Below are 27,758 nucleotides of genomic sequence, written 5' to 3' on the forward strand. Positions count from 1 at the left end.
TGAATTTATAGATAAAATTACGTGAAATTGAGTGTTTTCGCGATGTCGTGGGAGTGACTGGGGTGAAGTAGACTGAAGCTACTTCCTTATGTGCGTTTACGACGGTTTATTTATGATACTCAGGAGGAGATGCAGTTGGTATCGCTCGACGGACAAAATACAGAACAGGAGACTCTTTTGTAGCACATTACAGAAATTACCAGGCATAATGGTGAACTTTTATAATACCAATACTTTTACAATATTCAATTTCACATTTATTCATTTTCACATCAATTTCACATTTCAATATCATTCATTCTTTTACATAATTCAATTTAATAATTTATATTTATAAATAAATAACAATAAACCATGGACCTATTTATTACAATCCCAAATTTACTTTCCTGCAAGTCAATTACACTTAATTAATTACATAATATAGCTAGCTTAATATGTTAAGCTTAACATAATTTTAAATAAAACTTGCCAGTATCTTGCACCGTGTTGTCGGCTGCCTGGATCATTAACCCGTCAAAGGGACCATTTTCCACAAAGTTCGGATCATCTATCTTCTGTTGCATCGAAGACGCTCTACGGATAAGAGTCTTTACGGCATCGGTTGCAGTTTTCTGGATTAGCTCCTATAAATGTTAAATACTGGATCATCTGACTGATTAAAATTACCGAATATTATTGAAGACACTTTACCTCGTTGTCTGTCATAAATTTTTGCAAAAGTCTCTCCTTCTTTTCCCCATTGTATTTCTTGCATCTTCTTGCCTGTCTTCTATTGTACTTGCTCAAGCTTGGAAATAATGGCATTTGATACTCTTCCACTTGGTTCAGAGGAGCTGTAAATAATATTCAAAATATATAAAAATACTAACATATTTATATGCTGATTCGTATATTGCATAAATGCTGTAGAGCAATAAATTCGTTTCATACCTAAGTTCGCATTATTATCCTGCATGGATGAAGACCGCGTAGCCACGAACTCGGTATTATGGACAGTGCTTGTCACCGTTGACACTCTCGACGTCGCTGCTGCAGTTGCTGGTCACTGAAATAATTTATTACTTTAATTAGGTAATATTGCATTCATAATAATTTGCTGCAAAATAATATAAAATGATTACCCATCAATTGACATTATAAAATAACGCATAACGCTTTAAATGTTCGAATGAAAGTTGCATATATTTACATAACATCAAAGCAGATTTAACAGGAGAGAATGATTAAGATGTGCCACACGAACATGCAAAAATTATGTACATAAGCGTACATGAAGGACAGATGCTTTTATGCTTAATCCGTACGCCAAACTTATTAATTTGCAACATCGCCTTACAGCAGAACTAAAGGAAGAGCCAACAACAGGGTAATCTTACACATTGTTATGACTCTGTACTACATTAAGCAGTTTAATAATTGCAATAAGCAACCTTAAAGTAGATTTATTTGCATACTAAATATATGAAAGAAATCTGTTTCCCCAAAATGTATATAACCTATATGAAATTTTTATCGAAATTTATAAAATTGATTCATATTTAAGTACAATATGGCAAAAGTACGGTATAAGTAGTGCATAGGTACCTTGCTCATGATCCCTTAAGTTATTAAGTATGTAGATGTACCACTCACACAAATTATTCGATAATGCAAATAAATCTCACCCCCACACTTCGAAATCTAGTGCACACGCTTTTAACATATATATTTTGCGATTCCTTTTACCCAGAAAACTGCAGTGCACAAAAACAGATGCCAAATTTCACTTTATCTCCTCGCATACACACACAAACAAATGTTAATCGAAATTTAGTTTTGCTAGGTGATAACTAATTAATTTCGTATTTTTCATTTAATTTTCCACTCTCGTTGCCTTCATGTTACTGTTGCTGCCACAATTTATTATGTTCGACTGACCCTTACTTTCTCTTTTGTGGCCGCCATTTAAGCTGGATTTCCACTGCCGTGAGTCGTGCGCGACCTACGACGGAAAGTGTCCGACGATGGCATTTCAACCAAAGCAGACAAAATCCGCTCGACGCGGCGGAGAGTGAGCTGAGTTGAGCGGATTTTTGCCTCCCATTTCCACCAACCGACTCATCTCAGCGGATACGATCCGCGCGGACGAAAAAACTGTGAGTCGATGAGTTGAACTTGGTTCAACTTTTTTTCGTCCGCTCGCCAAAATCTATGACAAATTCTCATTTCCTTGAGCGGAATATATAAAATCACATAAATTCACTTCTTATTATTCACATTCCGCTAACATCAATTATTTCATAAAATTAGAATATTCTAAATAAATATAAAATGTCGAGTGACAGTGAGGAGGATGGAGGAAGTTTGAACATCAACGAGGATGGGGATCAATGTCATGTAATGGGTGACGAAATACCGGGCGCCCAGGAAGAGAATATTTGGAGGAATGAAGATATGGAATTACTTATAGAGACAGTGAGATCAAATCCAATTTTGTTCGATGTCAAATCAAAGGATAATAAGAACAGTGGTAAAAATGAACTTGTGTGGTTAAATGTTTCCAGTACGGTAGGGAAGGATGGTAAGGTGTATAATTAATGTTTAGTATGACTCTGTGGCGCCACGTAATAATTAACCTTAATCTCTGGAATTGCTTGTTTTTGTAGTTCCTGAATGCAAGAAGAAGTTGAAATATCTGCGGGATAATTTCAATAAAGTCGTTAAAAAGAAGAGAGGCAAGTCAGGCAAGTCCGCCAAAAAAGAAAAACAATGGGAATACTTCGAAATGTTGAACTTTTTAAAGCCGTTCGTAATTGCCAATAGTGAGTACGTTTATTATTGACATATATTTATTAATTTTATTAACTAATTTTTATTGCGTCGGCTTCGTAGGTCTTCCGGAAATTTGGAAAAAACTCCGGCGCCGGATGAGACGACTAATGGACGTGATCGACATCATTCCCGGGGCCCGGATTTAGATGAGGATGACCCCATCAAGCCTGAGACCATATCGAAAAAGATGAAGATGTCAGAAAAAGTTGATGCAGCATTATTGGGATACCTAGAAAATCAGAATATCAAAGACTCGAACCACCATTTCTTTATGGCTCTGGCGGATGATTTGCGCAAAATGACAACAGCTCAGTCAGCCTATGCAAAAATCAAAATTCAGCAAATTATGTATGAAGTTGAATTTCCACAAAATACAACACCGGTGCCGGGAGGACGTGATGTTAATGAGTAGATTGATGAGTAAAAATGGTTATTTAATTTGGAACCCTTAATTGATCATAACATGGATTTATTAATAAATATGAGTTGTACTTAATCCAAGCCAACAATTCTTCGCTGCCATTCTACTGCCCCTTCATTCAAAAAATATCAGCTCATTACTGGACAAACGCCTTCGGCTAGGATGTCTCTGGCACCAGCGCGTATGTACTCTCATAAAATTTACCACAAAATTATTATTCCTCTTCTAATTTGCACCACTTCAACTAATAGTGATATAATAATGCGAATTTCCTTGCCTAGAAAAATACATTGGATAGTATCGTGCACTGCTCTTCGAAACAATGCAAAAAATGAATGTACAAAACACTTGAGAAAGCATTAGAAATTCTTAAACGGGATTACTCGGCCCATGCCAAAGAACTTGCCAAGCCCGACATTGAACCAGTCTTGTGGGAGGAAAGTGATGCGATGGGAGTGGAAGCTCGCCAGCGTTTGGGATTCTTTGGACATATTTCTCAGAAGCGGACCGAGGTGCTGGAACGGGGATTTATATTTCCGGATCTGCTCAAAGAAATGCAACTCCGAATGCCCAATGGGTTGAAAACACCACCAACACAACTCATTTGGCCTCTGGAACGGTTTGTTGAGCTGGATCTCAACTGGAGTCGGTCCCAACGTTTCAAAATCGTGGACCTGGAGCCAGAAGCTAGGGGTGAGCGACTTGCAGAGCTCAAACGACAGATTCTCCCAGGATTTCCAAACGTTGCCGTCGATTTGATGGAAACGAATCGAGGTCTTGAAGAACGAATTAAGAAACTGAATAAAAAATTGAACGCCCTGGTAGTTGGCCGAGGTGGCAGTAGAATTTCCAGAAACAAGAAGATTGACGACTCCACCTGCTTTAATTGTGAAAGTGCTTCACATTTTACAAATGAATGCAAACTTCAATGTTTTATTAGGTAAGGTATTGTTACCTCTCTTTTTCATAAATGTGAAGATAATCAGGAATTGTCTTTTTATAGAAACCAAGACCAGACTACCTACGAGAAATTTGAACCTGCAGGGAGATATTCCTTTCAAATGCGACTACCCGGGCGCCCGGCAGGAGAGGTGGTTTCTTTTTATGAAGAATTGTTGAAGGTCAAGCTGAGTCGAGAAGAAGTCCAACTTGCCTTTGCTTTCTACTTCTTTGATGAAGGTTGCTGGAATTGTGCACATCCCTTTCATCACCGCCCAGATTGTGGTAAAAATTTGAACAAGGCCCTTCATGATATAGCTAAACGAATGCACGAAATAAATCATCCCCTGACGGACGAAGCTCGAAAGAAGAAGCTTGAAAGGAAATTTCTGTACCAGAAACCAGGGCGCCCCAACTAAAATAATAAAATTTAATACATATTCTCTAATTATTTATTGAATCACCTTGAATTGATTTTTATATTTACAAGTATTATAAATATATTAAAATTTGATCACACATAGTAAATATTTGATTACGTGCTCGAATTAAATTATTTCATTCATTACACAGTTGAATTCACTTGTTTGGTTTTTAGATATGTTTTTAGATAAGTTTTTAAATATGTGTCTGCATTTTTCCCTAAAATCTATGTTTTGGTTTGTGATTAATTTTATAAAAGAACGAGCATTTCCACCCGTCCGCTCTACGCTGCGGATTGTTTGACGGCAAATCGTCCGCTTCCGTTAGCGGATGATCTGCCCAAGGTAGCGCATTGGTGGAAATGGAAATGGAGCGGAAAATGTAGCTGGACGCTGTCGGACGCTTTCCGTCGTAGGTCGCTCACGACTCACGGCAGTGGAAATCCAGCTTTAGTGAGGGTGAGAATGAGACTCGCCCCGGGCGAGTACAAGAAGTGGCAAGATATGAGACATATTATGTCTCAGCTTTCCACGAAATCGCATGTGAGCACTGGGTCCTGGTCGGGCATAGCAGCGTTGAGGCATTATAAGACGGGTTGTCCCATTCGTCATCGTGAATCAAGTTATTTTTTGAATTTTTAGCCCGAACCAGGGCTTATGTAATTGTCATGTTCGTCTGTCCGTCTGTCTTTCGATAACTCTCGAACGAGTTGACCGATTGACTTGAAATTTTTACCATATGCATATTGGACAAAGTTAGGAAACGAGTTCGAAGATGGGCCAAATCGGTCAAGTGGTTGACCCGTGGGGGTCATCGGAGTGGGTGGGGTCTTATGCACCAATAAATTTCGAAATTGTCGTAGAAAGCCGAAATTTGGCACAGAGGTTGATAATGGCTCCTAATAGAAAAAAACGGTGTAAGTTGAAAAAATTTTCATCTTGAGTGACCCTAGGGGGTGGCCCATAGTGATTTTTCAAAATCGTCATATCGAGCTGAAATTTGGTGGAGAGGTTGCTTATAGGTCCTAATGGAATAATATGACATGAAATTGGAAAAATTTTTATCTCGAGCGACCCTATGGGGTGACTCATACCGATTTTTAGAAATTAACATAGAAAGCTGAAATTTGGACCAGAGATTCTTACTGCTTTCTTATGAAATAATATGAAGTTAAATATGAACAAAATTTTTGTTACAAAAATTAACCAGAGGGGCTATAGAGGCGACCCCCACTGGGAAGTTGTCAAGGATAGGATAAGGATAGTAAATATTTTTAGAATTTGGAGCCTAGTAGTACGAAAGATTGATGCTAGTTAATGCAAAAATTAGTGTAAAAGAATAGCACACAATTTTATAGAAAACTACAGACGAACATGGGTTTACTAATCCTGGTTCGGGCTAAGCAAAGCTGTACTGATAGGTTTTTTAAATTTTATTTTACCTGCCAGGTAACCTTTCAGGACTTTTAGCGACTGATAATACTGAGTGAACAGTAGGTTCACCATGTATAGATACAATTCAGCTAATTGTATGAAATCATAAAAAATTAATATTTTTCATGCAATTTGGTCGATTATCTTATTCAAATTTAAAACAAATCCTATTTACATGATCACGTGATATGCCTTAATGGGGGCGTTAATATATTTAGTACGTCGTCGAAAATATGGGTGGGTGGTTCCTGGTCGCGTATCTTACCTGAGTAAATCCTAAGATGAGTAGGATGGGGAAGGGGTGGGTGGGTGGTAGATATAAAAATCGGTATTTTTAATGATGCATGACACATGTTACAGTTATATTTATGAATAAATAGGGTTCCTCTTTAGCTTCCTCCAGTGCAACACGTATCTCTCTCTCGCTCTGCACCTGGATCTTCTTCCATCTGGGTCGCGGGTGTGCCAGGGCAAGTAAAGTGTGTCCTAAGGCCTCTACGCCATGTGAGCCTCGTCCACTCACACCCCCCACCTGCGTGCCTAGTGACACCCCCTGCCACACCCGTCCCAGCAACGACAAGCTGAGCCATCAGGCGAAGATGGATCTGGTCGGACCCTGTGCACTGGAGGATCTACGCTTTGGAGGACTCTCCCAGGTAAGACCTTTGAGTGCTATATTGGGGTGGTGAGCATATTGGGGTGGTCGGCGGAAGAGTGAGTGCGCGCAGTGCTGGTGGGGGCGGCTGGGCTGGGTCTACGGGGTTTCCATGACTTCGTCATGTGCTGCGATGGGAGGGGTTAGTTTGTGGGGTGTATCATGGCCTCTTTTGAGTTCACTTAGGCCGAACCCTGAAATGGGTCCTTGGTTAGTTTGTGGTCCATGGATGCTCCACTCCAGCCTAATACCCGTCGTGCCCCTGCCAGCACAGCGCCTACTCATTTGGATGTCATCATTTTCCGATATGTAAATCGCCTATAATCTCTATCATTCACTGGTCGAACCTGGGTTTTCAGTAGTCAGGGCATAATGGTGATCTGGGCAACCTTCCCAGTTCAGGTAGGGGTTTTCCAGGCTGACCACCATAGTCTGGTTTTTCCCCTACTCCCCTGTCTACTATCACAATTATGATAATCTAAAAATTTGACTATATACAAAATTAAATGTAACTAATATGTGATTGTGACTTGCAAGAGCTAATGGCTATTTATGCAATAAAGATACTACTATCCATGAATAAATATGCCAAAACTTATTCCGGATGATCCGATCCCACCAAAAATTTCAGTTGTACGATTTGTTTCAGATATATGTAGAAAAACCATTCTTTCTGAAAAAGTTGATTACATAAATAGAATATTGTACAAGCATAATTCAACCCCCTTCGGAGGGGGTTAAATAATAATTATATCATGCACGAGCAGAATTCATTTTGAGCCTGATTGTAAGCGTCACATTCAAACTTCCCTGCATAATAGGACAAGATTCCTGAGATGCCTGTGGACGGATAAGAAATAAATATGTTAGACTATTTAAATGTTCCAAAATACTTATTTTAAAATTGGTCCAATTCATATACGAAAATAGTGATCATAAATGTGCAAGAAAACATGATGCAGAATTAAAATTTAAAATCTTTAAAAAAATTGCAGAGACGTATTATGGGAAATGTTCCATTCTACGTTGCATCGATTTCTTGGAATTAAATATAAAAACTTGCAAGTAGAGTTCCGGGTGCAACCGTCAATTCAGCATAGCTATTTTTGAATTATATTCAACCACCCCCCTTTTAAAAATTGAGAAAAGAAACTGGGAAAAATGAGAAATCCAATGCACACTCGGTACAACAAGAATTAGACCCCAACTTGCATTTGAAATTCTAATTTGCCCATGAATGCGGACATTTTGATGCATCAAAAGTTTCAAAATTCGAAAATTGGCGGTTTTTTGACTTACACATAAATCGTTAAAAAAGTCATGGTCCTACCCATTTCGAGTCTGACAACCTGATGCCAGAATTTTCTCCATTAGAAGAGCTACATTTTCAGCTTTTGTTGCCCGACTGAAAATGCGTCGGACCACGAGATTTTTGAGGTCAAAGTTTCTGTGGGAGTGACTTATACAACAAGAGCCGTAACAAACTCTGGCCACTAATGAGTGCAGAGAGAGAGAAACAGAGTGAGAAAATGGATCGCGCATACGATCCTAACGCACGATGGTGGTGGATACCCACCGCCAACCACTTTTCTCACTCTGTCTCACCTTCTCCTGCGAAATATGGGAAATAATTTTGTGTTACATTTGGCCTGGTTTTTATCTGCATTCATAAAATCAAGGTTTGACCATAAAAAATAGAAAATGCAATCAGCTCTAAATATCAGGTGAATCAACAAAACCAATTGCTGTGATAGAATCTATATAAGGTTCTATTATATAAAAATATGCATATTATTAATTAACCTCATTATGACCAGAATTAATCTATTTGAAAACACGCCATTACGAGACCAAATCGTTTCTAAAATTAATATTGGTACAGCAAACACGATTCCAATATTTGTGGAAACAGAATTTCTCTTCTATTTTGTGGACAAATCGATGCTACGTACATAGAAATATGACTTTAAAGAGAGAGCGCGCTCGAGAGGAGAACACGTCACGTCGTTCTCCTCCATTTATAATATTTTTAGTTTTTAAAAAAATCTGACGACTAGGGCCACCCCCATTTTAAATTTTTCTTCCCAACCAGTCCTTTAGACCCCCAGTGGGTAGTGAAGTGTTTTTCGTTGGGGGGGACCCTAGTCGCCAATAATATCGGGCCTCAGGATATTTTCGAGTGGCCAGCGACGTTGGCCTGAGGTACGATCCTGGCCACGCGTTTGAAGATGGGCCGTTGGTGGCCAAAAACTATCGGCCATGTTTTCGAACATGTTTCTGATCACTTGCCACTGTCCCTACCATTCCCCAATCATTTCCAAAACACTCCAATTTCGCACTCAGAATTTATTTTATTCTTTATTTAATATCATGTAAGAGTGGAAAACAAACAAAATTGTCTTTAAAAGGTAACATAATGCATCTATGCGCAATTTCTAAACAATTCAGTTCACAAGATTTCTTTATAGAATTTTCTAGAACAAAAATTCCCAATACACAACTATTTATAGGCTTTTCATACAATGGATTTTTGTTGATAAATGTGTCATATTCAACTATTTTAATATTATTACATTTATTTAGCTTAATTCTACGAACTATAATAATTTCACCAGAGATCAAAGAGTAACCGTTATGTAATAATTTTGTCTTATCATCAACGCATTTTTCGGATAAATTTATTTTAAGTCCTTTACATTTTTCATTTTCTACTATTCTTTTTGCAACCTGTTGTAGATAAAACGTTTTTGCCCTGGTCATTTTCTTTAGTTGCTGCATAAAATTTTCAAAGTCAAACGCACTAATATTGTCCAATCGCCCGAAGTTTATAGCATCTTCATTAATATGTAGCAATCCGTGTACGTTATAAACCATAAAATTTACGTCATAAACTACTTTTGATTGTGATACAAAACTTACTAACAATCGTTTGGCTAAAGCATTCCACTCAGGATCATCAGCATTGGCTGACAAAAGAATGAACATGGCACAATGGAAATAGAGGAAATGATTATAATACTCCGTAGGAAGGATATTTTTTAGTGCTACAGGCCCTGTGTATAGCATGATTGTCCTAAACTCGGTTGCCTTAAAATTGTCTACTTCATTTAGACTTCGTGGTTTTCGCTGAAAATCACGTGGCATGAAAGTTTTAAAACTTGCAAATCTATCAGAAATTTGGTTTATAATTTTACTTTGCATCATATGGGGCAATTTCCCTTTAGTCCATTGCCGAAGGAGCTTACGCATGATACCTAGGCAGCACATGTGCATATAATCGTAGGGAACCTGTGTCACTAAACCTATTTTTAATTTTGATAAAGGGGTAAAAAATTTATGGTGATCGTCGTGCAATTGTGTACGAAATGATTCATCTGTACGAGAAGCTGAGTCTAATTCTGTATAAATCACACTTTTCCCAAATTCACCATGTTGAACACATTTCTCGCACCCTGAATAACTATTGTGATTTTTAATTCCTTTAATAAAACTCCTAGCTGGAGCATCCGCAATAATACTTGAAACTCTAAAATGAAATTTTTTACCTAAATGATTTAGCCCATCTTTCTCTAATATTATTGCTTCGTTTACAAAATCATTTAGAAAATCTAAATTAAGCGGCTTTTGGACGCCATAAAAAAGACCTATTACAAAAACTGAATGATTTTTTAGTTGATCAATTTTACCAAGTATTGGCCAAAATTGTGACCTTGTGCTTCTGCTCAATGGAACTCCATCAACACCTACACATATTGTTACCAGATTATCACCAAAACTTTGAAATAATTTGATAAATATTGTCGACTTTGGCTGCACAATTTCAGCAAAATTTGTAATTAATCTTCTCAAATTATTCTCTATTCCAAAGTATACAAACTCCCCACCAGAAATAAAAAGAGTTTTAACTACTCGAGGAGTTTCTAATAATGTGCGAGGGTCAAGGGGTACATCTAAGTTGGAATTTTCAGTTAATATATGTAAAAGGTCCTTTAAGGCGACATGCGTAATATTATGAGACAAAGCCCATTCCCTAAAACAGAGAATACTGGCTGCTCTAAATTGAGGGAGTCATTTTGATTATGAGAACTGGTAAAGCTAAAACTGTTACTCTCTGATCTCGGTGACTGTTCTAAATTATTAGATCCAAAACCAACTATAGGAGATTCTAACACTGATTCGCCTGTCAGATACGATGTGGACATTGGAATTGTTGATGCAGTGGAACAATCGATATTATAGAGAAGAGATGTTACTTCCTCCTTTCGTCGTCTTCTTTTTGTTCGATTTGACGTGAGCATTTTTTCGTCTCACTTCTCGTCCGCCGTCTCTATCGTCAGCACCTTTCAACCAAACGGCAACGGAATTTCCAATTTCGTGGTCCGTCGATGAACTGTAGCCCTTAGTTAACCTCACCGATTCTAAAGTAAACAAATCTTTAAATACACCTCAATCTGTATTAACTTGTTTTGAACTTGTCTATTTTACCTCTTATAACTTGGTAAATTGGCGCATCCTTTAAAGCAACTTCAATATCTTTCCCTGCTCCGGTAATAGTAGTGATTTTCGCAAGATTATTTGCAAAAACCTTACCTAAAATTTTGCTAACGACACCGGACAGTCTATTTGCACCCATTAAAGACAACTCGGTGACCTGAAAAGTGAATATATATAAATATATGACGTTCGGTTTAAATAATTTAATAATTTATTTAATTTTGAACCCTAACCAAACAATCACGATTCTCTGGCACCGCCTTTATCCATGCATTGAGTGACTGAAACTCGTCCACCGTCTCCACAGGTATTTTGTGCAGTTTTATTTTTGAAGGAATTGATATGTTAATTCCGCCAGATCGTCGTAGAAGTTCTGTGACGAGTTGCTCCAATTTAGTCAACCGTTCAAGGACAATTTTCTCAAATTCTGTGTATAAATGTATGCAAGTTACACAATAAAATTGTACAAAAAGTGTAAACATGTAAAATGTTTAAATGGGTTTAAATTTTTACGAGTAATATTTCTGCCAACTACCGTCCCACTGTATCCAGGTAGATTGCTAACACTTCGAGAAGAATCACTTTCATCAGGTTTTGAAGTCAGTGCTACAGGATCAACCAGAACTAATTTTGGGCCAGATGTGATAGGGCTATTATTTGGACCCACTAAAATTATAAAATTAAACGTATCACCAAATAAGTAAAATAATAACCGGCAATTAAAAATATGAATTTTATATTAAGTATTTACCAGCACAAACGCTAGGAGGTTGGTTGTGCTCGGAATCACTTGAATAATTTAGTACGTCTGGTTTTGATTTGGAAGTGGGGGGTAGAGTAAATGATTTCGTGGGAACCTCGATATCACTCCCGTCTACTGAATCCTTGCATGGTGACGATGAAGATGTTGACGATTTTTTCTTCTTCTTTGGCTTATTTCGCTTCCGTCGTCTAGGAAGATGACTTTCCTCATCATCCACAGTAGTTTCAAATGTTGACTGGTTTGACTTTTCGGTTAATCGAAGTACGATAATCGCATCCTCAAAAGTATCTAGAATAAGCAAAAAAGTAATTATGTAATGTGCACAAATATTTGAACTAATTATTGATTTATCTAGTTACCTTTAACTTTCAAAATTTTGCAAGAATGTCGACCCCAATTTTCTTCCGGTGCCTTGTGTTTTTAATCATAGATGTGACGTTGGGTGATGATGGCCAGTGGACTATTGATGTGTCAATGAACCAATTTGTAGACACAATAGATACAGAATTATCATCCGTAATAAATTCGACAACTGCGAATTTATCTTTCGGGGGAAGAGTGATTTTAGCCATGCTGCCAGAATCTCGTGCTGAAAATCGATTTAAGTTTGTATTCTACGCTGCGGACGATAGGTGGCGTCGCATGGAATAATTAGCCACTAAAGGCCCGACTTCGTGCCGACATTTATTATTAAATGCATTTTAAATATGCTTTTGCCAACGTTTTCCCACTTTCGGGGTGAGGATATGTAGTTTCTTGGGGTACCGATTTTTTAAATTATTCAAGTGGGGAATGGTTGGCAAAGTCGGCCTACTATTGACCACCCTTGCCACTCTAGAATATTCTTCGGCCCGATAATCTTGGCGAGTAGGGGAACCTGTTTTGGAAACTTTGGGGTAGTTTTAGTGGGCTCCGTTCTTCCCAACACGGAGAAAGCCCCGCCTCCCCTTAGCAACCGTTGTCAAGCCTCGGTTTTCTCTCGTTTTTGGTTCTGGAAGGAGTTCCCACGACTCAGTTCGTGCAGGGGGGAGGTCCCTGCACCCCCAGAAGCGGCACGGAGTTTGAGTGACCGTCTTCTGCTGGGGTTGGCCTCTCTCACGCATTTTAAATGCCTTGTTCAGGCGAGATTTCTGAAATTTTAATTTGAATTTTACTGGAGTGACGGGAAACTAATTATTTTTGTTTCCTTGGGTGGGACTAATTGGTCTCTCTTCGCCCTCAAGGCCCCTCACAGAGAATGTCCACGCCACAAAAAAACGCCGATCCCCCCTTGTCACAACCCTCGCGGGATGTCTCCACACCTGCACCTCGCCCCCGCGGCCGACCACGCAAATCCATCATCGGAATCCCCCTTTCCGCCAGCGGATTAGGCGGTGATGAGCCTTCCTCGAGTGACGGGGCGACGTCAGCCACGATTTGCGACGCCGATCCCCCCTCTGTTTCCGACACGTCACTCATTGTCCCCCGACCTTGCCGATCATCCGTTTCCCCCACGTCCCCTGGTGTTACCAAAAAAGACACCATTTCTTCCGCCCAGGACTGGGTTCGTAATTCTTTTGTTGTTGTCGACCCCAACAATCACCCTCCAATCCGTCTGAAGAAAGCAGACGTCTTTGCCCGCAAGCTGTTTACGTCGCCCAGAGCGGGGAGGGCGGAGTCTCGGAGTCCACCATTGGGAAATACATAAAACAGTTTTTCCCCGACACCATCACCCGTCGCGTTGGAGCCAGGGGTGGCCTCCACAACTGTTTTGAGGGTATCCAGTGGGTGGATGCACCTCCACCTTCACCTCAACAACAACAACAACGCTACGATTGGGGAGAAATTCTCGCCCGCCTCAAGACCACCACGCCCACTTTGCGAAGAGTCCCCCGCGGTGCAAGAAGGTCTGTGGCGCAGTGTCTCGCCAAGATTTTGGAGCAAGTGTCCGAGTCGGACGACGAAGAAAGCTGGGGAAAGTTGCTCCTCTTTCCTTATGCAACACTCCCAGTCCCCCAGAAGTCAGATCGCATCAAGAATTTGACAACCTGGGTCAAGGATCATACCGCGGGGTGGGTGGGCGGCTTCTCCATCCCTCGGCCCCTCCCACCACGCCCACCCTCTAAAAAACCCCCACTCGACATGACGGCGAAAAAGGTGGAGGCCAAGTTAGCCGATGGTGACATTCGGGGAGCAATCCGCCTCGCATGCTCAGATGACATCATCGCTCCGTCCGACGATGAGACCCTCGCCGCCCTTCTCACAAAACATCCCGCCCACCCACAACCAGTCGATTTTCCTCCACCACTTGAGGATCCTGTCATTGCCCCTGTTTTAGACGAAGAGTTGCTTCGGGCAATTTCCTCTTTTCCGCCAGGGTCCGCGGACTGGACGGAATGAGGCCCCAGATCTTGAAGGATCTCCTGGGGTGCAGTCAAGGAGAAGGGGGCGACCAACTCGCCGAAGCGATGCGGACCTTCCTCAACAAGGTCCTCAACGGTGGTGTCCCCTCAACTTTTTGCCCCCTCTTTTACGGAGCTTCCCTCACTGCCCTGAAGAAGAAGTCGGGCGGGATTCGACCCATCGCTGTGGGTAATACGTGGCGGCGCCTTGCCGCGAAGATCATTGTGGGAAGGATTACCCCTCAGTTAATCAAGCATTGTTCCCCCCACCAATTGGGGGTGGGCATCAAAGGCGGGGCGGAGATTGGCGCCCACGCAGCCCGAATTTTTTACGGCCACGCCCACACCTCGCCAAAAGCGTTCCTGAAAATCGACTTCAGGAACGCCTTCAATGAAATTCGGCGGGACACGCTACTCCACGCCGTCCGCGACCACTTTCCCTCCATCTTTCCTTTTGTGGCGCAGTGCTACGAAAGCCCCTCGTCGCTTTTCTACGGGACCATCCCCATCCCTTCCCTCCTTGGGTGCCATCAGGGCGACCCCTTAGGCCCCGCCCTCTTCTCCCTCGTAATCCACCCCATCGTCGAAGCCATGGAAACGGAACTAAACTTATGGTACCTCGACGATGGGGCCATTGGGGACTCTCCCGAGAAGGCTTTGGCGGCCCTGGCAACCATTGCTAGGATGAGTGGTGAGGTGGGCCTTCACCTCAACCACGACAAATGTGAAGTCGGGATTCTGGGGGCGGAGCGGGAGGCCGCCATCGACATCCTGCTCCAATTCCAACAAGTTGCCCCCGGGATTCAGCTGATGTCCCCTGATTCTGCGATGCTGCTGGGCGCCCCCTTAACTAACGAAGCCCTGTGGGTGGTTCTGGCCACGAAGACGCAGCAATTGACCACTTTCTCCGAACGACTCCTAGATCTCTCGGCTCATTCTTCCTTTTTCCTCCTGAGGGCGTCCATCTCCATCCCCCGGCTGATTTACTTTCTCCGCTGCGCACCGTCGTGGAGAAAGTTGGACGCCCTCGCCCACTACGACGCTACTCTGAAGGACGCCCTGGAAGGGATCCTCAACTGCACTCTCTCGGAGGCTGCTTGGATGCAGTCCTCCCTACCCGTGAAGGAAGGCGGCCTGGGGCTCAGGCACGCTGTGGATGAGGCGATACCGTGCTTTTTAGCGTCGGTCCACAGCGTCCTGCCCCATGTAGAACGTCTCCTTCCGGACCACCTCCATGGCACCGACATCGCCATGGCAGAGGGTGTGCAGCGGTGGACCGACCTTGACCTCACCGACCTTCCACTCGAAACCGTCAGAGGGATTCAATCGGCGTGGGAACGCCCCATACTGGACAACACTTTGTCCAAACTCTCCGAATTGGCAGTGATCCCGGAGGATACTGCCCGTCTACGTTCCCTCCGTGACAAATACGCCGGGGTGTGGCTCAACGCCCTCCCCTCTCCAAAACTGGGCACCCTTCTCCCCAACGAGACCTTTCGGGTCGCAATCGCCCTCCGCCTAGGTTACGATATCTGCGAGCCCCACAAGTGCCCCTGCGGGGCGCAGGTCACCTCCAGAGGCTACCACGGCCTCTCCTGCCGCCGAAGTAAGCGTCGTTGGTCCCGCCATGAGGCCGCCAACGACGTCATCGCCAGAGCCCTCCGGTCTGCCGAAGTACCCTGCATCAGGGAGCCCGCGGGGTGCTCCACCACGGACGGCAAGCGTCCCGACGGGATGACACTTGTCCCTTGGTCGCGGGGGGGTCCCTTGTCTGGGACTTCACCTGCGCGGACACATTCGCCCCAAGCTACCTCCCAGACACCGTGCGCCATCAGGGCGCTGCCGCCAGCAAGGCAGAAGACCGCAAGAGGAAGAGGTACGCTTTCCTCATGGATCGATACATTTTTGTCCCCGTTGCCATGGAGACCACGGGAGTTTGGGGCCAAGAGGGACTGGCCTTCATCCTCCAAGTTGGCCAGAGGATCGCCGCCGCAACTGGACAGTCCAACGCCGTTAACTTTTTACGCCAGCGGGTTTCGCTCGCCGCGCAACGTGGGAACGTTGCCTCGATTCTAGGTACACTTCCTCCAGGAAAGGAACTGGAGGAAGTGTACTATTTGTAGTCCGTTCTCTCTCTCTCCCATTCGTACGGACCTTTTCTGCGATTTTCTGCGTTTCTTTAAGTTAGGGACCTTTCTTGTGCGACTCTTGCGTAGTCAGCTTTTTGCGATACTTTGTGATTATTTTCGTACCAACTCTGCGAACACAGCTTATACTCTGATCAATAAAAACAAAAAATAAAGTATCTAGAAATGACTTTAAAAATATGTTTCATCTCAAATTTTGGAATCTTGCTTATTCCAACCAATCATAAAAAATGAATTTTTCGTATTTCTCATCAAAGGACTCAACAGTTTGAAACTTGTTAAAAAACATTCCTCTTTTAGAGAAAATCATGAAAATTTTAATTGGTTATTTTCAGGTGTAATTATGAAACCAATATTGTTTTCAAGTGAAGTTTTTTTAGAATCATGGTCACACTGAGGTTAATGGGAAAGAGTTTCGAAAGCTGTAATGATATCGTGCCGATGTGACACAAGCGGGGGTCTAAAAAGTCGCGATTTTTGCATTACATAATTTATGAACGACCCCTTTGACAAATTGCGATAATTCACACTCACATAGTCCTTCCTGTGGATAATTCTCACAAATCGTATTCACCTGGCGATACCGGCGTCACAATGAGGTTTTGTAAGATAGCAACTGCCGTAGCATACGTCAAGTGCACTGCAGCAAAGGTCCGTCCTCGCGATCATAATAACGTTCAGTGGTACCTGCAAATGTCCGGGATGTTTACACATTCTTAAGAAATACTTACATCATTACTCACGACAAGTGTCTTTCTTATTCTTAATAATGGAAATTACAGTTTTGCAATGAAAAATTTCCCACTCAGCAACAAACTGTTACCAATCCAGTAGGAAGTCACTACCAAATTAAGACCAGCCCGGAGTATATGCAACTTCACCAGATTTCGAACAGTTTTCACTCTCAATAGTTTTTACCAACTTGGTAAAAATTATTAAGAGTGCAATCTTGGTAATACCGAGATTACTTCAGTTCTACCAGATTTAGCGCACGCTCAATAATGTTTACCAAGATTACTCTTCCGACCGAGCTGGTACCGCGTGGTAACATTTACTTATTTACATATATAAATACACGTATTGACAAGTTGTATTCAGAGGGTAACAAATTACCCCCAGTGTCGGTGACGTTTTTATTACCAGAACATTATCATTGGGGACTGAGCAGGGTTTAGTTTTACCTTTCCGAGACATATTATTACCCAAACGGTTGAATTTAAATTAATCGTATCCAAAAATTGTTGAGGGTGGTTAAAAAAAATAAGAAATTTTATGTGAATCATGCCAGACCAACTTACAGTTTGCCATGCAGCTCCACACCCATTTTTTGCGGGTGTGTTCCCCTTCGAAACCCGGTTTCCGAACGGACACGAATCGCAATCGTCCACTGCAAAGGCAACATTGACAAAAACCAGGAAAAAAACGGTGAACGTTGCGGTTAAGAAAGTCATTCTGAGTTGTTAGAAACGGTGTAAATGTGTACTACGTAGTTTCCTAAAAGTTTGGATATTTCGTCCTTCCTTAGTCCTGGATGGATTTTGTGACGTGCGGTATCGCTTATATGCAAAAATTTGTTGGGATGCACAGGGTTCGACCAAAGTAAAAAAAAATACTTTATTAAATTCTAAACAGCGCTTTACTTGGTTTCTGCATAATTCATTACTGCATATCAGCCATTGTTTCATGTGTTGGAGTTATACTATAAACCAGAAAAACAACAAAACATCTATTTAAATATAGCAAACAAGCTAGTTTAAACCAGGTAAAAACAAATGAAACAGCGTTTTTGGTCATATTTAACAGAACCTTTGTTTTTGCTTCGATGGAATGCGTAACTACAGTCATAAAACTTAAATTATGTATAATGTTCCGCGAATTTTGGTGGACAATAAACATTTACTATTGGTAAATTCGTTCCAAGTATTTGGCCTCCTGACTTATTTAAATTTATCACTGTGCGTGTATATCTACTTATTCCCTTAAATAATCATGTTCGGAAAATAATTATCTAAATTAATAAGGATTTAATTATCTCCACGGTAATTATGAATGACGCATTTACCAAGTAGTCGCATGCATATGATAAGTATCCTATTATCCTGATTAATTAAGTTATAAAAAATAATAAAGCTTAATCTCCCAGGTCAAGTCGGCCTGTTTGGCGGCTGTTTACACAATTTGGCATGATGCTTTTTGATAACCATTTAATTAGTAAGTAAGGAAGAAGCATACACAGATCCTATTAAATTCATCAAATACATATGTGTGTTAATTTATGTTTTATTGAGCTGTGTGCATTAATTATACAGCAGCCCTAAAACCGATTTATGTACTTGGTAAACACACTCCGGTGACGACGACTGTTTAATTTTGCAAAGCAATTAACTAATTACATGTTGATAATAAATATTTATCAATGTTTATTAACCCTCATTTCTGCTAAGATTACTGTTGAACTAGGTAATAATTTACGTATGTAAAAATGATATCATACTTTAAAACATCATTTATGTATGTCATAAGAAGAATGTCTCTTCTTCTTTAAAAATTTTAGCAAGGTCTTCTAAATTTCGGATTATACAAAGATCTGCACAATATACATTCACATGAAGAAACATAGATATTTATGCAGACAAGGGATTGCCATTATATGTACAATATTTGCATACATAGTTTACCAGAATTTTGCATAATCCCTTCACACAAATTTAAATTTACATGATAATCAGTTTGAATGATTTTCGAAAACTAATTTTAACTGCTATTTCATTCCGCCAAACCAGTCCATGAAACACCGCACCCGAATTAAATATTGGGTTATGTTGTTCCATTTCCTGCTAATGTTTGTGCCAAAAATTTTATGTAATAAATCGTGCACATCTTAATAGTATATATTATTTGAAATAAATGGTTTTCCAAAGTGTATCGCAAATAGGTACAAATTGCAAATACAAATCGGATCTGGCGTGTTAATGAGAGCATTACGATGCCGTTTGTTGTTCAAGTTTGTTTATCCGTGTGTTGAAATTGGACACACAATATAAAAATTGTCAATAGGGTGTTGAGTATCTGAAATATATTACAAAATTGCTTTTATTACAAGTACGTAAAATTGTTGTAACATTTCATGATTCTGAATCAGCAGGGAAACTAGATACATATCACAGACAGGTCCGGAGAGGGAATAAGGACAACTACACTCTTAGAAACTTTGTCACTAACGGTGGACTTGATGTGACCCTACCGGTTGGTGAACATACATTTACGCCACACCTTTGTATCCGCATGGAAATAAGCTACTATTGCCTCGGTGCTACTCAATCACCACGCAGAAGCACATCACCACCAACAAGGAAAAACCATGATCACAATAAACTATAATTTCATCTATCAACGGAATTCTTTAAGTGTAGATGTACGTACATCTTCAAAGAAAATAACTAACCCCAAAGACGAAGTTATAGTTATATATGAATATCCCATCACCGCTTAATCCGACGGGATGTGAGGCGGCGTCTTGGGTCAAACTAATGAACAGGAGAGGGTCGTTTTCCATGGCCTTTCGAACGTGTCGTTTCATCAGCCATCTAAAATAAATGTACAAGGGATGCATTGAGAATTAATTAATTAGCTACATGAATCGTAATTTGGGAAATTGGGATATGTTATTTTTGAAAATTAAAACGGGATCAGTTGGATCAGATATTTTTTTAAACCAAAAAACGCATCAGATGCAGTCAGGTTTCTGAACGTTCACACGAATCAAACGTGACTTACTTTCGCAATCCATCCGTCCTTCGAGAAGCATCCGCTAACAGTAAAATTGTTAGCATGACGACCAAAAAGGCCAGGGCGAGATAAAGTTTGGCAGGGCTGGTCTTACTCGCGACAATGTCGAGGAGGTGCGTGGCATAGAAGAACATGACGTCGGCCGCGTACGGAAGCATGATTTTGGAGAAAGCGACGTTCATCAAGTCCGATAGGGTTTTTAGATCCTCGTACATCTCCAAAATCTCAGGAACGACTAACTACAAATTTTTTTAATTTGGTAAATTTTGAAATTCAATTCAATGTTACTTGAATTTTTTTTTCTGGAAAATATTCGAGATAAATATATTTCCCAATTGAATTTAAAATAGTCAGGTGTGTATGTAATTTTGGGAATATTTTCCTGTAATATTTTAAATTCCCTCAACGGGTTGTAGAATTTCAAAAATTTCGAGCTTAACTGCGAACTTATTTCGTGATCAAAAAATCCATATTATTTCTTGCAATTTCTTACAGTGCAGAGCACGAAATGAAGAAAACGTGAAAAATTAAACACTTAATTATCAATTTAGTGTTAATTTGGCAACATTTTCGCAACTTTGCTGTGTATGCGACTTATCTTTTGTCTTTTACCTTATCTTCCTCCACCACTTTATAAAAGTGGTAGGACGGCACCCACAACGTAAACGCGATGACTAGCGTGAACCAATCCCCGCAAAATGGGATAAGGATGCCTGCAAAGTTGGAAAGTATGTCGAAGCAACCAAGCAACACGTCGGACCAGTCGGAGGTCACGTTGTCCTGAACCAAGTCAGTTGTAAGGTCATCATAAAAATAGGAAATCCAGGGTATCTTCCTGGTCAAGGTTTGCTTTAGAGAGATCACATCGTTGTGAAATTTTGTGTGGAAAAATTGTTGCTCATTTTCGTTTGGATTGTACAGGATAAATTCGATGAAGCAGCGTGACGTGGAGACGAGAGTAAAAACGGTGATGAGAAAGTGGCTGCAAGCCTGCAAGGTGAGAATAATGAAGTTAAGGAGACAAAATTTAACCTGTTGGGTGATCAAAACCTGATGATAAACTATGTATCTTAAGGGGCCCCTTATTTTTACCTAGGTGCTATTTTCGCAACTACATACGGTAAACTATTCGAGCTTGAAATAAAATTCGATTCGACCTGCGGGATTTTTAACTTAATTATATACACTCTAAGAAACCTAGTAACTAAATAAGTTATTTATTACCAGGCGGAGTATCTATGTGACTCTACCGCATGGTAATTTATTTATTATTGAGTGGTAGACATTTTATTATCAAACTGGTAATAACTCCGGTTACGAAATTTGAAAATATTACCAGTTGGCAACTAATTTCCTATCACTCAATGATAAATTAATTACTATGCGGCAGAGATACTTCGCCTGGTAATAACTTAGTTACCGGGTTTCTTAGAGTGTACTCGAGTATTTTATTAGGTGTACACTTACTTTGTGCAGATACCCGGTCAATTTCCAAACTGGTTTCTTAACCATATTTTCGCACTTATTAAGAACTTCCGGCAAGACGGTGGACATCCTGAAGAAGATGAAGTACGTTAAAAATATGTAGTTCCATAGGGTGGCCGCGCTTTGAAAGAGGTACAAATAGTCGACCGGGTTTGCGCCGAATTTGTGCGAACTGTCGGTGCGAACTTCCGCAACGAATTTCGATAATGCCAAGAAATGGAGGAAGGCGCACAGAACCTGGGGATAAATGAGACAAATGAGATGTATTAAATACCTAGGTACATATAATTGGGGAGAATTTTGCGCAATCAGGGGCAAATTGAGTCTAAATATGCAGCCTTAAATTAAATAACATTAAAAATAATGTTATTCTTTTGAGAAATAAATGCGCCCTAAATTCTAAATTAAATAAGTAAATTTTACAAAATTCACACTAATGTATAAGTTAACTGTTCTTCCATTGTTGGGTTGCTAATCAATTGATTAATTTGTAACAAAAATGTGCTATCACTTTCTGCATGTATGCTTTGAAAAACTTCAATGCCCCTGAGAAAACCTGAGAAATTTCTTGAAGACACAAACAAAATGAAAATTGTGTTTAATTTGAAAATAACCTTTTGAATTTTGTTCCCACGAGGTACATATTTCCAATCTATGGGACCCCTAACATCCTTTTCAAGTTTCCAAGGAAAACATATTATATAGTAAGAAATTCGAGTAAAGACTTTCAGGAAATTCGAAAATCCGCCCAAATTAGGAACCGATTTTGCCTCATTGATTCCGTCTAAATTAAAAATTTTGGTAGGAATTTTATCAAATTGAAATATTTTACTGGAAGGGATTAAACTCATGTCTGGTTTGAAGACCATTCTAATTTGGAATAATAATGAAAAAAGCTAACCACTTGTCCGTTCAAGGAGGTAAAAATTCAATTTGGCTTAAGTATTTTTGTATTAATAATCACCACTCTAAGCAATGTTGGAGTGAAAATTTATTTCAATTTTGTCAGTGTCAAAAGTCTATTTCGGGAAACTTGGTGATAGATTTGAAGATTTATGACACTATCCAAATTATTCGTTTGAGACTTTAGAAAATAATGTTATACTCTCTTAAAAAGTTATCAGTGCTAACTTAGCACACCCTAAATTATGTGTGAAGTATCTGTAAATTATATACAATCCAGAGTAAACTTTATTCTTTGTCAAGGCAACCATACTTTCGGGTTAGTGTACTTTACTAAATACAGAATTGCAACTGTACTTGCTTTCAAAAGGGTTACATATTTAATTCTTAAGAGTGAAGACTATGTAAATTAGGACAAGACATTAAATTATCAAATTTTTTAGTGTAAAGTACGTACATCCTGTTGTCACGAGTTTGTAGGGAATTATACAAATTGATTTTGACAGCATTATTATAATAGTGATAAGAATAAATTTTAATATGTTTGATTAAATGATTCGATCAATTCATTTCATTCCTAGAATAAATAAGTAATTACTTAAATGTATCACGTGACCAATTTTACCTCTTGACTTATTTATGATAGGAACTGACTCAAGGTATGTATATTTCCCAAAATAATGATTAACAAAGAGCTTAGGGGCCGTCCATAAATTACGCAATACGATTTTCTAGACCCCTTCTAGCATGTGTAACATAGGGACGATATCATTCGAGCCTTAGACCCTCCCCCTCCCCCCTTCTCGCATTACGCAATTTGTTGACGGCCCCTTAACTATGTATGTATTACTGGAATGATTTCGACGTAAAAATTCCATTAATTGCTACACACCCTTTATGTTTGATTAAGTAAGGATTGTCATGCAAATATCGATCGAATAAAAACGTGTTAGCGTTTGCCTCCCTTGAACACCCTGTTGTGTTGCAATTTAATAATTTGGCATTATTGTAATGAAAAATTGAAGAATTGAGGAATTCATGCTTAAATAAGAACTAGTATGTAAATATGTTGGGAAGTCTCTGACGTTCGTCTCATGGATTATGTGTAAATTATTGCTGCCTCATATAAATGAAATCGGCCTAATTAACGTTATAAATTTGTAGCAAATACGATAAAAACCTGTAAAATCTATGGACATTTAAGTAACGCCGAACGCATCATTCATCCCAGTGAGGAAGATGCGCATACAAATATTTATGTGCACTCTTAGAAATCCAGTATAGCACAAGGCGGTATTCGTACATACGTACATGACTCTACCAAAATAACATCATTTCCATCTGATAATAAATAGCTCGGCGTGAAAATTTTACCGCATTGCTTGCAAATTTTTACCGACTGGTACATATGCATAATTTTAATACCAAGTGGTATCAACTTTAACTAACACCGAAAAATTAATGCATTCCTGATTTTACCAGATTTCTACACTCTCAATAATTTAGAAGCAAAATTATTACCATTTTTACTACCCTGACAAGGTAACAACCTCTGTCTCTCATTAGGTAATAAATTTGTCACCAGAATTGTCAACATTGGAAGTGATAAACAGTGTATCCTATCTGGAAATAATTTATTTCCTTCGTGGAAATAATTTCGTCTCCAAAATCATTTCCTGTAGGTGACAATTTATCTCCTTAAAGTCAGCGCAAACTTTAGTCACTAAAGTTTAGTGGCAGTTAAGTTTTCTCTCACCAACGCGCAACGTTTCTCTCTCGCACCTGGCAGAATAACGAAAATTGTTCGAGTTTCGCATCTTACTAGAGGAAAAAATTAGTAATTAGAGGTTCAAATTCTGGATTACTCTACATTTCAGGTAAATACTTTTAATTCATTGTTCAGGATGCTTATGCTGTAATTTTATTGTTTTTTGTCCTATAAATATTTACACTAAAACCAGTTTTTTCTAGATCCTGATGTGCAAATTTCGTTCAAAGATACGGCTCAGATTGAGATGAGGATATTTTTCCAATTTTACTGGAATAACATTCCAACGTTGCGTGTTCCACGAAACTCTTCGTGGAAGATGCTTTTGTGGTAAGATAAAACTCCATTTAAAGTAGTAGTAAATAAGTTTAATTTGTCATTGAGTGTGATTTTAAAATTTATACACTTAACGCTTCATTTCTTTTGGCCGCAATTAGACTAAATTCATTTCCAGCGTCAAATTCAACGCGATGGTTGAAATGTCAAATTATGAACAGGTGGGCCCTCATTTCATTCTTATTTTATTTTTATTTCTGTTAATCAGCGATTTATTTAGTTTGAGTACTGCAGGGTAATACAGATATTTTTAATTTTATTTGATTTATATGTATTTATACCAGGCAAATCTTCACCAGAATAACAAACTCGAGCCAGCTAGTACGAGAATCAATTTTCACTAACATTATAAGTAATATAAGAATGCATATACATATATATATGTAAGCATGCACAATTTAATTTTTATATTTATGTGTACATATGTATGTAGTATGTAGAGAAATGTGAAGAAATTTAATCTCTAACTAAATCGTATTTAAATAAATAAATACATAATTTAGAAACTATGTTTGCTTCCCTCGGGTTCTAATCTATTACCGGAAGGAGATAAATATATGCGCAAGACGGTGATAACTTGTCACCACATGTAGGTAAATTATTTCTACTCGGAGACACAGCTTACCTCCGTTGATTACCTCAGTAACAAATTATATCCCGGTAGGTGACAATAATATTTACCTCCGCTCGGGAGACAAAACACATTTGTCAACGGATGGAGGTAAATTATTACCTTACGGTAGAGTTGCATAGTACCTACACGAGGAGACGATTTTGGTGGCAATTTTGCTGAGAGTGTACACACGTACATGCATACATATGATTCAGTTTTTATGTCAATGCATGCGACACTAATTTTAAATTGGTTAAACCAAAAAACTCATGGACGAATTCATGAGTGCAGTTGAACCAAACCTACATATGGCAAAGAACTTATGTAATACAAGCTCAATACATATCCACTTCATCAACACCATAACAAGAAGTAACATCATCTGTTTTTGCACATTTAATACATTTATATGTAAATTATTTATTCGTGTCAATTTCCTGCGTCATAAATAAAAATTATGTAAGGAGGAGCGAAGAAAGTAACTATAAACCTGGAGCTTAATTAAATATCCTATTGTGGTAATTACTAAATACATACATTATTTGAGATTTATGTATAAATTTCCAATTGTATCACTCTTCAAAATAATGTTTTTTGAAAAGAAAATGCACTATGAATTTTAAGTTTAGTAAATTATACGAAACCTAGCGTAAACTTTAATCCTTATCAAGTCATCGATAGTATAGTTTACTTAATATCGAATTCAGGGTGCATTAACTATTCAAAAGGGTAACAGTATTTTTAATAGTTTCTTTTTTACTAGAATTTTTCCATTGTTTTTGGAAAATCGGGCCTTGTCATGGACCCCATTCTCATAATTTTGGTGTGCTACGCCGTCCTACTCTTGTTCTTCGGTTTGTGGACTTTTAGCTTAATGGCGAGAGATAAAAGGGCCGCGGAAAGTAGCATGTGGCGAATTTCAGAGTGCAAACTGCACACCCTGGAATTGTTCGGAGGATGGTTTGGAAGTCTGATGGCGCAAGTGTGTTACCGTCACAAGAATAAGAAATGTTCGTACCAGATCATATTTTGGATTATCGTCGCTGCTCACGTGGCTGGAATCGGTGCCGTGTTTTTTGGAAGGGAGAAAATCAGGGATTTATTTACGAACAGTTGAGGAGAATAACTTAACGCTTTGAATTACAACTTAATTATGCATTTGTAACAAATAAATGACATTTCAGATTTAACAAGTTTTTGTTTATGTATTTATCTCTACTATTAAGGTAGAACGCGTGGTCTTGGTTGACTGCGAGGTTGCCACATTCTCTCGCTCTCCATGCGCTCCCCTACTCACTAGGTATACTATTTAGGTGGGTAGAGAGTTCAGATATCCCACTATGTGCAAATATTGCACAATATACCGGTATGAAACACTATGCAAAAATTTCCGTGTTAAAATCACTTTTGAAAAAGTAATGACGATTTTAGTGACGCAAGTCTAGGAATTTTCTCAATGCTTTAACAAAGGTGAAATTTTTGCTTCTGACCTTTACGAATTACAATCTCTCTCCAGGAGACATTACTTCGCTACGGTTCTAATCATTTTCCCAAGCAGCCGTCCAAAATGTCCAAATGCACAAAAAGTGTCCAAAATAAAAAAATGGACCTAAATGTTGCAATTTCTTTGCTAGATTTCTTTTGCAAATCTGGTCACATATATTTTATTCTCTTTATAATGTACGTAATTTTGAACATTTATATGCCATTATTTGGAATTTTTTGCTTAAATGTGTTTCCTTATGAGAAATTACGAAATTTTCTAAATACTACTGTATCAGACTTCAAGATTCTCAGAATTAATGGGAGATTGCATATCTTGTCAAATATTTGCAAAAACTGATGATACCTAAAGAAATTTTTACATTTTAGCCCATTTTCTATTTTGGGCACCTTTTGTTCATTTTAAAAATTTTGGACGGCAGTTTTGGAAAATGATTAGAACCGTAGCGAAGCAATGTCTCCGCCAGAAGTGGAGGAGATTGTAATCCGTAAAGGTCAAAAGCAAAAATTTCATCTTTGTTAAAGCCTTGAGAAAATTCCTAGACTTGCGTCACTAAAATCGTCATTACTTTTTCAAAAGTGATTTTAACACGGAAATTTTTGCATATTGTTTCATACCGGTATATTGTGCAATATTTGCATATAGTGAGATATCTGAACTCTCCACCCACCTAAATAGTATACCTAGTCAGCCAACCGCCCTGTCACTAGCACCGGCAACGTCGCCATGAATGCATTGAGTGCAGCATATATTAAGTGACTATATATATAGACTTTATATTGAGTGCATACGCATGCATATGCACACATTGAGTTAATTAGACACACTCGATGCTCTGTTGCACTGCCGTTCGACAAGAAAATTATAAATTCAAATTTTTAATAACGCTG

The 27,758-nt window shown here is 39.2% G+C and overlaps 2 protein-coding genes and 1 long non-coding RNA gene across 4 annotated transcripts; 1 reads left to right on the plus strand and 2 right to left on the minus strand.

Annotated features, from left to right (window-relative positions):
• Positions 1-230: 230 nt before the first annotated feature.
• Positions 231-2,121, minus strand: LOC110855103. 2 transcript variants are annotated; one of them, XM_035855675.1, is made up of 5 exons: positions 1,668-2,121; positions 934-1,048; positions 694-836; positions 473-626; positions 231-389 (listed from the first exon to the last, which is right to left on the minus strand). In XM_035855675.1, exons 2-5 carry the CDS (start codon positions 956-958, stop codon positions 382-384), a joined length of 330 nt encoding a protein of 109 aa, XP_035711568.1. In that variant the 5' UTR covers positions 959-1,048; positions 1,668-2,121; the 3' UTR covers positions 231-381. The 2 variants fall into 2 exon arrangements, with proteins under 2 accessions (XP_035711568.1, XP_035711567.1); XM_035855674.1 differs by having other exon boundaries at positions 232-389; positions 1,588-2,120.
• A 16,784-nt stretch (positions 2,122-18,905) lies between these two features.
• LOC118436981 lies at positions 18,906-21,970 on the minus strand. The gene is made up of 5 exons (XM_035855702.1): positions 21,727-21,970; positions 20,872-21,249; positions 20,248-20,498; positions 19,916-20,057; positions 18,906-19,539 (listed from the first exon to the last, which is right to left on the minus strand). Exons 1-5 carry the CDS (start codon positions 21,811-21,813, stop codon positions 19,471-19,473), a joined length of 927 nt encoding a protein of 308 aa, XP_035711595.1. The 5' UTR covers positions 21,814-21,970; the 3' UTR covers positions 18,906-19,470.
• A 3,659-nt stretch (positions 21,971-25,629) lies between these two features.
• On the plus strand, positions 25,630-26,557 carry LOC110855063. The gene is made up of 2 exons (XR_002548410.2): positions 25,630-25,882; positions 26,128-26,557. It is a non-coding gene; the product is annotated as an uncharacterized LOC110855063 (long non-coding RNA).
• The last annotated feature ends 1,201 nt before the right edge of the window (positions 26,558-27,758 follow it).

This window comes from Folsomia candida, unplaced genomic scaffold (genome assembly GCF_002217175.1).
Source record: "Folsomia candida strain VU population unplaced genomic scaffold, ASM221717v1 Fcan01_Sc011, whole genome shotgun sequence".
Classification (NCBI taxonomy): domain Eukaryota; kingdom Metazoa; phylum Arthropoda; class Collembola; order Entomobryomorpha; family Isotomidae; genus Folsomia; species Folsomia candida.